The sequence below is a fragment of the Hypanus sabinus genome, chromosome 9 (genome assembly GCF_030144855.1).
Source record: "Hypanus sabinus isolate sHypSab1 chromosome 9, sHypSab1.hap1, whole genome shotgun sequence".
In the NCBI taxonomy this organism is placed as follows: domain Eukaryota; kingdom Metazoa; phylum Chordata; class Chondrichthyes; order Myliobatiformes; family Dasyatidae; genus Hypanus; species Hypanus sabinus.
The window spans coordinates 58,538,177-58,550,500 of NC_082714.1; the positions used below are offsets into that span (position 1 = coordinate 58,538,177).

Below are 12,324 nucleotides of genomic sequence, written 5' to 3' on the forward strand. Positions count from 1 at the left end.
CAGCAAATTTGCTGATCCAATTTACCACATCATCCAGATCATTGATATAGATGACAAAAAACAATGGACCCAACACTGATCCCTGTGGCACACCACTAGTCGCAGGCCTCCACTCAGAGAAGTAATCCTCCACTACCACTCCCTGACTTCTCCCATTGAGCCAATGTCTAATCCAATTTACTACCTCACCATGTATATCTAGCAACTGAATCTTCCTAACTAACCTCCCATGCAGGACCTTGTCAAAGGCCTTACTGAAGTCCATGTAGACAACATCCATTGCCTTCCCTTCATCCACTTTCCTGGTAACCTCCTTGAAAAACTCTAACAGATTTGTTAAACATGACCTACCATGCACAAAGCCGTGTTGACTTTTTCTAATAAGTCCCTGTCTATCCAAATACTTGTAGACCCTATTTCTTAGTACTCCTTCCAATAATTTACCTACTACTGACATCAAATTTACCAGCCTATAATTTCCCGGATTACTTTTTGATACTTTTTTAAACAATGGAACAACATGAGCTATCCTCCAATCCACCAGCACCTCACCCGTGGATACCGACATTTTAAATATATCTGCCAGGGCCCCTGCAATTTCAACACTAGTCTCCTTCAAGGTCTGAGGGAATACCCTGTCAGGTCCTGGGGTTTTATCAACTTTGATTTGCCTCAAGATAGCAAGATCCTCTTCAATCTGTAAAGGTTCCATGACCTCACTACTTGTTTGCCTCATTTCCATTGACTCCATGCCAGTTTCCTTAGTAAATACAGATGCAAAAACCCATTTAATTCTCCCCCATTTCTTTTGGTTCCATACATAGCTGACTACTCTGATCTTCAAGAGGACCGATTTTATCCCTTTTGCTCTTAATATACTTGTAGAAGCTCTTTGGATTATTCTTCACCTTGACTGCCAAAGCTATCTCATGTCTTCTTTTAGCCCTCCTGATTTCTTTCTTAAATGTTTTTTTGCACTTTTCATACTCCTCAAGTACCTTATTTGCTCCTTTTCCTATATAGGTCATACATCTCTCTCTTCTTTATTAGAGTTCCAATATCCCTAGAGAACCAAGGTTCCTTATGCTTATTCACTTTGCCTTTAATCCTGACAGGGACATACAAACTCTGCACTCTCAAAATTTCTCCTTTGAAGGCCTCCCACTTACCAACGACATCCTTGCCAGAGAACAACCTGTCCCAATCCACGCTTTTTAGATCCTTTCTCATTTCTTCAAATTTGGCCTTTTTCCAGTTTAGAACCTCAACCCGAGGACCAGATCTATCTTTATCCATGATCAAGTTGAAACTAATGGTGTTATGATCACTGGAACCAAAGTGTTACCCTACACACACTTCCGTCACCTGTCCTAACTCCTTTCCTAATAGAAAATCTAATATTGCATCCTTTCTAGTCGGTACCTCTATATATTGATCTAGAAAACTTTCCTGAACACATTTTACAAACTCTAACCCATCTAGACCTTTAACAGTATGGGAGTCCCAATCAATATGCGGAAAATTAAAATCCCCTACTATCACAACTTTATGTTTCCTGCAGTTGTCTGCTATCTCTCTGCAGATTTGCTCCATATTTTTATTTTGCACTGTTTTGTTTTGGAAAATTTCTCTATAATTTATATATAACATTTTTTCTGAGTTGTTGTCTGAATCTATGTGCCTGTGATGTTGCTGCAAATAAGTTTTTATATTGTACCTGTACCTCATGGTACTTGAGCATTTGATCATAGACTCAACTTGACTTGACTTACACAGTACGTGTAGCACTGTCTCATGAGATTTGAATGTTATGCATGAAAATTTAGTAAAACAATTCATAGTAACAAATAACTTTTAACATCTGTCATTAAAAAACAGGTGAATTAACATCACTGAAAAAAGACAAACTCCCATTTGTATTAGAATTGTTTTTTTTAATTTAGTAAATTCTTTGATCATCCAATAAAATAAAACAGAACCCAGAATCATTCTTTACATTTACAATCTGGGTGAAGAGGAAGACTTCCACAGAGGTCAAAGTTCACCTTATCCCTTTAAGAGAAATACCATTTTTAATCACAAGCTTCTATGCTGAGACGTATCGCAAAAATTAAAGAGGAAAGAAATTAAAGTAACAGGAACACTGGGTTAAGCTTATTGGCTACATCCAAAACAAGGAGGTTGTCTAGCATAATTGATGGTCAAAGCAATTAATACAGTCTCACAAGTGCAAGGCTGCAGCAGAGAAGCTGATGATGCTGTCACCATGGTTACCTAGTGTGAGACACGCCACAAACGTTCCTGTGGTATCACACCCCTATAGTAGGTACAAGGATTTCACACAACAGGTGTCAAAGACAGTGCCTTCTCAGAAGGCATGGCAAATGCTAAAGAGTGCCACTAATCAACAAAAGCTAGAAGAGGTTGGAAAACCCTGGCAGGAAAGAGTACCTTGAAGTTAAAAGTACTGCCCCATTCATGCATCACCCACCTGAAATTTCAGAGGATGCTCTTTACAAGAGGGCCTGTGCATTCTGAAGCCTCTCCACAGTGACTGTGGGACCACCTTCACCCACTGGTTGCATCAGCATAAGAAAACTTGCAACCAGCTTCTGAAGAGTAATTGGGGATGGACAATTAATACCAGTGATGCTCATTCTGAGAATAATCCTTTAAAAATAAAATCAGTGGAAGTTGAACGTCAGTCCATTTTGGTGGACCTCAAAGCTGGTGGGGAAATGTGCACCATAAGATTTACCCCTCTCCTCCCCCCATGGCTATAGACCATATCTCAGGCCTTTCAGCAGCTGGTGTCCTCTTGCCTCTGAGGATGCCCTGGGGTAACTAATTGCCCACCTCACTGCTGATGATGGCAGAACTGCCGGCAGAGAAGAAATATCCGAGCAGAGAGTTTCCATGCAATTTGGCATTTTTGTAAAAAAAGAATATTAATCAAAATTCTGATAAGGATATTATGTGAGTTATTTTGTTGGGTTCAGTTCTTAGTATGGAGCTCCACTAAAAGCCTGCTGTAAGGCTCTGACAATATATCAGTTCTGAAACGAAAGCTCCCATTTACCATCAATGCAGACTTGGAATGGATCCTTGGAGCTTTATTCTTCCTATTTCTGTCTTGTGGAGAAACACTCTACCTTGAGACATTTCCTTTAATTTATTCCCTGATAGTAATTAACCATAGCACTCATGCCGGCTAGGTCTATACAGTATGTAACATCATTTTTCCCAATTATACAGTGTGCGAGTGTATGTGTAACTCTGTGTGCCTTTATGTAAATGTAGGTGGGCAGATAGTTCATGAATGTGTGCTGGCCTGTCTGTCTGTAAAAGTACCAATAAATGGATGTGTATTTGGGAGTTTGCTTTTGTGTATTGTGTATATATAAAATATATGGGAACATCTTTCTTCTTAGCTAGGTCTATACATTATATATAATAGAACTCAGTCTAGCTAAGTCTGTACAATGATATCTTATGAAGTAATTTGTATTTAAAGATAAAGATCTTTGATTTTACAAAAATGTACTCTGCTTGAGCGACATTCATGTGACAATTCGCGTGCGAATGATACCTTTTTTTTACACACCTCAGGGGCTTTGTGCAATTTTCACCTCGTACAATGTCTAGCTCTTCACACTAGTTAAGTGCACAGGTAATTGTGCGGGCCAGCTTCAAGCCACACACGCTCTGTGTGGCTAACTTGATGTGCATTGATGCTTGGTAATTCCATCTCTGCTCTCTGTTCATTTGCCAGCGGACACAAAAATACTTCCTTTCAAGTAAAATGTCAAATGGTGAAGAAAACCCTAAGGAGCATTAAGTCTGGTCTGACAAGTTGAATGGCCTATTTGCAAGTCTAAACATCATGGTTTTATTCTAGATCTATTCTCCTTAAAGCTCATGGTTGCACACATTCTAAAGGACTTCACATCCAAAATCTTGCTGTAACCAGTTACTTGACTTCCTACATTAATGTCTAAATCCATTGCAAAGGTAATTGTTAATATTACATAATCTCTTAAAATCTTGACGATAATAATTCTATCTTGCTCACATTGAATGCTAACCCATTCTGTTGCATTGCAGCAATCATTCAGCTTCATTGTTGAGAATTCCCTCCACCTTTACAATCAAATTTTCACCGATTTCTATGCTGTACCTTCATTTATGGCACTCATGATGATCAGAATCCCATTGCTTATTTTGACAAAAGGGTCACAGTAACAGTCAAAGGTCATATTTCCGACTCCCTTCTGAACGACCTTTGATCCAAAGCTAACGTTGCCTGTAACCGGTCAAATTCATGTCGGCTGCTGTTGGGACTGGGGTTTTCCAACATCCTGCTGCCATCATCCTCACCCTCATCGTCCTCGTCCCGGCTCATGAAAGCTAACTCATTCTCATAGCAGAAGGAGTTTGTGCTGGGAACGAGGAACTTGCTCTCCATCAGATCCTTGGCACTGCAAGAGGGTGTTGTGGGGACGTCGTAGGTTTTATGGAAATGTGAGTAGTCAACTTTGTACTGGTCCTTCTCCTCAAAGAGCACTGGCTCAAATCGCTGACCCCAGAGGATCTCGCTGGCCAGGTACGAGCTGCGTGCCTGCGTGGTCATTGCCGTGGCTTCCACCATGCCTTCAAGGATTACCACAATCTCAAAATCAGCCACCTCCAGGTCCTGCTTGCTGATGCCATACAGTGGACTTGACTCATCAATTTCATGCAGGATAGTTATAGGGGAAACCAAGAATATGCGATCATACCCTTTATCAAAACCCACGTCAATATCAATCTGGTCAAGGGGAATGTACTCTCCTTCCTCAGTGATCCGTGGTTTGATTAACTGAGCCCTGACGTGTGCTTCAACAATATGACTTTTCCTCAGGTTTCCAACTCGCCACATAAGGGAGAGCTTGCCATCCCTCATGGCTATCACAGCATTGTGGCTAAAGAGTAAGGTCTGGGCTCGCTTCTTTGGCCGTGCCATCTTTGCCATTATGGCTCCAATCATGAACGAGTCTATAATGCAACCTACAATAGACTGGAAGACCACCAGGAAGATGGCCAATGGACACTCCTCAGTCACACAGCGAAACCCATATCCAATGGTTGTCTGAGTTTCGATAGAAAAAAGGAAGGCAGCAATAAATCCATTCACCTGCGAGACACACGGGATAAAGTTCTCATCACCCAGGGGCTTTTCCAGGTCTCCATGGATCAAAGCGATGAGCCAGAAGGCCAAGCCGAAGGCCAACCATGAAACGAGAAATGCCAGAGAGAAGATCAGCAGCATATATCGCCAGCGCACATCCACGCACGTGGTGAAGATGTCAGCGATGTACCGCTGTGGCTTGTCGCTCATGTTTGCGAACTGCACGTTGCACTGCCCATTCTTCTTCACAAAGCGGCTGCGGCACTTCCTCCTCGTGTGGATCTTCCCATTGCCGTAGCCATTGATTCCTGGCATGGTTGTCAACCTCAGTCCGTCTTCTTCAGAGGACACAATGCTGTAACGGTTGTCACAGGCACCAGTCATTCCTGTCCACAGGAGTGAATTTGCTCAGTTGGGTGTCAACCCAAGTGCCAACCATGAACCCCCTTCCCCCCACCCACCCACCCCCACCCCCCAAAAAAAATTGAAATGAAAGAAAGGTAGAGTCTTTGACAACTGAAGCAAATCCAGGCAGCTGTGGTTGCCCTGAGCGGAGTCTTGTCAGTGCAAAACCCTGAAACAAGAATAAGTGTGGTTAAAATGTGCAATATTCAGAAATGCAGCAAATGCATTCAAAAACCTTGCAAATAATGTCATACTCAATTGCATTAGGAACAAGTGTGGACCATTCAGTCCCTGCAGCCTTGCTATCACATCAGGTTTGTCACAGTGGAATGGGACATGATGTCACTTCCTGAGGTGTTGCCAGGAGAGGACTCTGTTCTTGGACTCAAACAGCTCAAATGGTCCACGCCAACCAATATTTGCATCTAAGTGAGTCCCATTTGCACTTGTTGGCCCATATTCTGCTACCCATGTCCTTGTCCAAGTATCTCTTACATGCTGTTTCAACCATTTCCACTGGCAGCTCGTTCCATATACTGACCACCAACTGTGTAAATATGTTGCCCCTTAGATTCCTACTAAATCTCTCGTCCTCACATAAAACCTATACCCCTAGTTCTTGATTCCCCAAGCCTGAGAAGAAGACTGTATATTCACCATATCAATCCTCTTTGTGGTTTTAAATACCTCTGTAAGATCACCCCTCATTCTTCTACAGTGCAATGAAGAGAAGTTCCAACCTGCTCAATTTCTCTCACAACTCAGTCCATCAAGTCCTGGTAAAATCCCCATAAATCTCCTCTTCCCAGCTCCATGGCAGTTCCTGGTTGGCCCTACGATTAAGGGAATATTCAAAAGATTATGTCTCAAAAAGTTGGCATCCATTATTAAAGGCCCCCCCCCCCACCTCAACCACCCAGGACATGCCCTCTTCTCATTACCACCATCAGAGAGGAGGTACAGAAGCCTGAAGACACACACTGAATGTGTTTGGAAAAGCTACTTTCCATCCGCCATTAGATTTCTGAACGGGGCAATGAACCCATAAACACTATCTCACTATTTTTGCTCTGTTTTTACCACTTTATATATAAAATTAAGCCATCAACCAACCTAATCTTGTGTCCTTTTGAGCAAAGAAGAGGCTGTATCTGAGCTCACTGGCAGTTGTAGGCTTATCTGTGCTTACTATCAACCACCTATTTACTCCACTCCTATACTAATCACATTTTATTCTCCCTCCCTTCTCATTATCTCCATCCCAATTTCTACCATTCAGCCACAATATGTACAGAAGTCAATTAATCCACTAGCATGTCTTTGGAATGCGGGAAGAAACGAATACCTTGATGAAACCTGTATAGAAACATGGAAACATAGAAAATAGGTGCAGGAGTAGGCCATTCGGCCCTTCAAGCCTGCACCGCCATTCAGTGTGATCATGGCTGATCATCCAACTCAGAACCCTGTACCCCTGATCCCTTTAGCCACAAGGGCCATATCTTCCTCTTAAATTTAGCCAATAAATCGGCCTCAACTGTTTCCTGTGGCAGAGAATTCCACAGATTCACCACTCTCTGTGTGAAGAAGTTTTTCCTCATCTCGGTCCTAAAAGGCTTCCTCTTTATCCTTAAACTGTGACCCCTCGTTCTGGACTTCCCCAACATCGGAAACAATCTTCTTACATCCAGCCTCTCCAATCCCTTTAGAATTTTATACGTTTCAATAAGATTCCCCCTCAATCTTCTAAATTCCAGTGAGTATAAGCCTTGTCAATCCAGTCTTTCTTCATATGAAAGTCCTGCCATCCCAGGAATCAATCTGGTGAACCTTCCCTGTACTCCCTCTATGGCAAGAATGTCTTTCCTCAGATTAGGGGACCAAAACTGCACACAATATTCTAGGTGCGGTCTCACCAAGGCCTTGTACAACTGCAGTAGAACCTCCCTGCTCCTGTACTCAAATCCTTTTGCTATGAATGCCAACATACGATTTGCCTTTTTCACCACCTGCTGTACCTGCATGGCCACCTTCAATGACTGGTGTACAATGACACCCAGGTCTCGTTGCATCTCCCCTTTTCCTAATCGGCCACCATTCAGATAATAATCTGTTTCCCTATTCTTGCAACCAAAGTGGATAACCTCACATTTATCCACATTAAATTGCATCTGCCATGAATTTGCCCACTCACCTAACCTATCCAAGTCACCCTGCATCCTCTTATCATCCTCCTCACAGCTAACACCGCCGCCCAGCTTCGTGTCATCTGCAAACTTGGAGATGCTGCATTTAATTCCCTCGTCTAAATCATTAATATATATTGTAAACAACTGGGGTCCCAGCACTGAGCCTTGCGGTACTCCAGTAATCACTGCCTGTCATTCTGAAAAGGTCCTGTTTACTCCCACTCTTTGCTTCCTGTCTGCCAACCAATTCTCTATCCATATCAATACCATACCCCCAATACCATGTGCTTTAAGTTTGCACACTAATCTCCTGTGTGGGACCTTGTCAAAACCCTTTTGAAAATCTAAATATACCACATCCACTGGCACTCCCCTATCCACTCTACTAGTTACATCTTCAAAAAGTTCTATAAGATTCGTCAGACATGATTTTCCTTTCACGAATCTGTGCTGACTCTGTCCAATGATTTCACCTCTTTCCAAATGTGCTGTTATCACATCTTTGATAACCGACTCTAGCATTTTCCCCACCACCGATGTCAGACTCACTGGTCTATAATTCCCTGGTTTCTCTCTCCCTCCTTTTTTAAAAAGTGGGGTTACATTAGCCACCCTCCAATCCTCAGGAACTAATCCAGAATCTGAGGAGTTTTGAAAAATTATCACTAATGCATCCACTATTTCTTGGGCTACTTCCTTAAGCACTCTGGGATGCAGACCATCTGGCCCTGGGGATTTATCTGCCTTTAATCCCTTCAATTTACCTAACACCACTTCCCTACTAACATGTATTTCCCTCAGTTCTTCCATCTCACTAGACCATTGGTCCCTTACTATTTCTGGAAGATTATTTATGTCCTCCTTAGTGAAGACAGAACCAAAGTAGTTATTCAATTGGTCTGCCATGTCTTTGTTCCCTATGATCAATTCACCTGTTTCTGACTGTAAAGGACCTACATTTGTCCTGACCAATCTTTTTCTTTTCACATATCTATAAAAGCTTTTACAGTCAGTTTTTATGTTCCCTGCCAGCTTTCTCTCATAATCTTTTTTCCCTTTCCTAATTAAGCCCTTTGTCCTCCTCTGCTGGTCTCTGAATTTCTCCCAGTCCTCAGGCGTGCTGCTTTTTTTTTTGCTAATTTATATGTTTCTTCTTTGGACTTGATACTAGCCCTAATTTCCCTTGTCAGCCACGGGTGCACTACCTTCCCTGGTTTATTCTTTTGCCAAACTGGGATGAGCAATTGTTGTAGTTCATCCATGCGATCTTTAAATGTTTGCCATTGCAAGCATGATCACAGAGAGAATGTACAAACTCCTCACAGACAGCACCAGAGGTCAAGATTGAAACTCAGACCATTGGAGCTGTGAAATAGTAGACCTAATTGTGCCAGTTTCTATCATGCAGGATGAAACCAGTAGCTGTTGGGGTCTCAAGCAGGACATCATTGTCAACTGATGTGGGTCACTCTCTCAATTCTGATCAACTATTCATGTTTTGATTCCTCGGCTGGATTTGATCACAAGAACACCTCACAGCAATGGATTGGCAACTCCACTGCCAGCATTCTCCCTCTCTGGCAGCTTTCCAAGTGAGCTGGTGATACTGTAACACTGCTTTGCTCTTAAGATGAGCTCAGTAGGAGCTGCTGAATACCTAGGCAAAGGCAGCCATATGTACACAGGACATTGAACTAGGAAGAGTCCATTCAGCCTCTCATACCTGTTCTACCATCCAATAACACCATAGCTGATTGTTTTACCTCTGTACAAGCCCCAAACCTCTTGAATCCCTCAATATCTAAACATCTATCTCTGTAGCCTTGAGGAGAGAATTCCAAAGATTTACTGGCCTCTGGGTGAAAATGATTCTTCTCTTCTTTGATCATGGCTGACCCCTTACTTTGTGATGTTGACCCCTGACACTAGGCATTGCAGCCAAGGGAAACATCTCCATATTTACCCTGCCAAACTTGATAAGAATTGTGTAGCTTTCAATCAGATCACCTCTCATTCTTCTAAATTCAAGACAGTACAGACATGATCTGTGTCATCCCTCATACAACAAACCTACTGTCCTAGGAATAGATCGGATGTACTTTTAGAGTGCTTTATCTATCTCATTTCCTCTTTCCTTAGGAAGGGAGAGCAAACCCCTAAACAATTTTCTAAATGCAGTCTCACTGTGACTCTATTACTGGAGCATAACATCTTTACTCTTATAGTCAAATTCTCTTGCAATAAAGGTCAACACATCAGCAGCCTTCTTAATTGCCTGTTGTACCTGGATATTAACTTTCAATGATTCATATACAAAGACACCCAAGCCTTTGCAAACACTAGCACCTTGCAATTGTTCAGTATTTTCTTTTCTTTCCAATCAAACTGGATGACTTCATACTTTCCCACATTATATTCCATCTATTATGTCCTTGCCTATTTACTCAACCTACACATATCCCTTTGAATTCTTCTCAAAGCCCTTGCTAGCAGTTATCTGTGTCCCATCTTCAAAATTTGATATACTACATTTGATCCTATTGCCTAAACCACTAAATTGTCCAGCTGGACCATAGCACCAATTGTAACACCTTACTGACACCAGCCATCCAACTTGAAAAATACTCATTTATTTCTGTTTTCTATTTTTATCCATTCTATCTGTTTAAGAGTGGTGGGAGCCATGTTTTTGGGTGTATTTAAGGCAGAGATTGATAGGCTCTTTAAGGGAGTTAATGATGCAATTTATTCTGCTCCAATGTCTTATAGGCTTACAGTTATGACCAGTTAACCAATTTATTGGTTCATCGTTATCTATTCTGCAGGTTGCAACCTTAAAAAATGTCAATAGATTTGTCAAACATGATTTCTATTTCCTATATCCATACTAACTCTGCCAAATCATTGTTTTCCAAATATACTGTTGCCTCTGTCTTAAAAAATAGATTCCACCATTTTCCAACATCATTCTCTAACATATCCTGAAAGACAGTTATCTAACACATGGATACAAATCCCTCTCAGCTATTAGACTGGTTCCTATGAATACCTTTCAATATGAACTCTATCTGATAGCATATGGCTGCCCAGGTGGACAGACAAATTTCTAGCAATTATAATTGCCAACTCTGGTGGCAGAATTTCTTAAGTTAATATATCACATTAATCTCCTCCCTCCACCCATGCCATTTCATATCATGTTCCATCCTTTATCTCCAATCAATGGTAGAGAAGCCACTGGAGAGGATTCTTAGGGATAGGATTTAAGAGGATTTGGAAAAGGATGTCAGAATGGTTTTGTGTGGTGCAGGTCATCTCCTACTAACTTGAATGATTTTTTTGAGGATGCAACAAAGGTGATCAATGAAGGTAGAGCAGAGGATGTCTTCTATATAAATTTTAGTGTAATGTCTTGGTTAAGATTTCTACTGCATTGCTGTGGGGTAGTTTATTCAAGCAGTTTTCTGTAAAAGCATTGTATCCTGCTGGTAGAATGTTTTGGTGTTGGCTAAAGTTAAGGAGCCATGTTGTTCAACTAAGGACTGTTGTGTTAGCCAATCAGGATGGGGGGAAGGTTCTACAGAGAGCTGAGCAGAGAGAGATTCTTACAGACAGTGGTCAGGTCAATGGTCTTTTATCGGGTGAAAGGGAGAGGACGAGGGAAGATGCGCAGATAATCCTATCTTAAGGGAAGACCTTAATGCAAGAGTGCTTCACAAGACAAACGTGCCCAAGAAGGGAACCTGTGATTGGTGATGAGAATTCAGCACCATGAGTAAAGTAGTACACCCAACCACTACAGACATGAGCTCCAGTGTCTATGTGCACATTTAGACTGGTTTAATTGTAATGGGCCCTTTTATTTTTTTCTTTTCCTTTTTTTTATCAACTGTTTGATAAAGTTGAAATTGGTAAACATACTTGCTTTATAAATTTCATCCTGGTGTACAATCTGTTATTTCTTGGCGACCAATAATTGTGTATGGTCTGTATTCACACAGCATTTGCTCAAATTGAGGTTCCTTTAATCAGAATCCCCAATGTTCCTGTTTGGTTGAACCCCAAATCATACTAATGATAGACATATATTGTTTTTGAAAGGCGGCCTTCTCACCGAGTCACATGACTGTTTGCAGAGTTAGCTAACGAGCCAAGTTTGTATACGAGCCCCAATGAGATGGTTACATTCATAAAGCATTTGACAAGTTCGATCATAGTTGGCTGATCCAGATGATTAAGATGCATGGAATCCAAGCAGTTCTGGCTATTTGGATTCAGAATTGGCCTGCCCATAGAAGGCAGAGTGTAGTGGTCAAGGGTCTTATCTTATAGTTGGAGGTCCATGTCCAGTGGTGTTCCACTGAGATCCATACTATGACCTTTGCTCTTTGTGATAAATGATTTAGATGAAAAGGTGGATGGGTGGCTTGGTAAATTTGCAGATAATATAAAAATTAGTAGTGTTGAGGGTAATGTAAAAGATCACCAAAAGATAGAGTGGGATATACAAATGGTACATTAGTTGCAGATATGGCTGAAGAAAGAGTTTAACCCAGGCAATTG

The 12,324-nt window shown here is 41.5% G+C and overlaps 1 protein-coding gene across 1 annotated transcript; it reads right to left on the bottom strand.

Annotated features, from left to right (window-relative positions):
- Window positions 1-2,011: 2,011 nt before the first annotated feature.
- kcnj12a (potassium inwardly rectifying channel subfamily J member 12a) lies at window positions 2,012-5,566 on the bottom strand. The gene has a single exon (XM_059979758.1). It carries the CDS (start codon window positions 5,549-5,551, stop codon window positions 4,253-4,255), a length of 1,299 nt encoding a protein of 432 aa, XP_059835741.1. The 5' UTR covers window positions 5,552-5,566; the 3' UTR covers window positions 2,012-4,252.
- Between the last annotated feature and the right edge of the window lie 6,758 nt (window positions 5,567-12,324).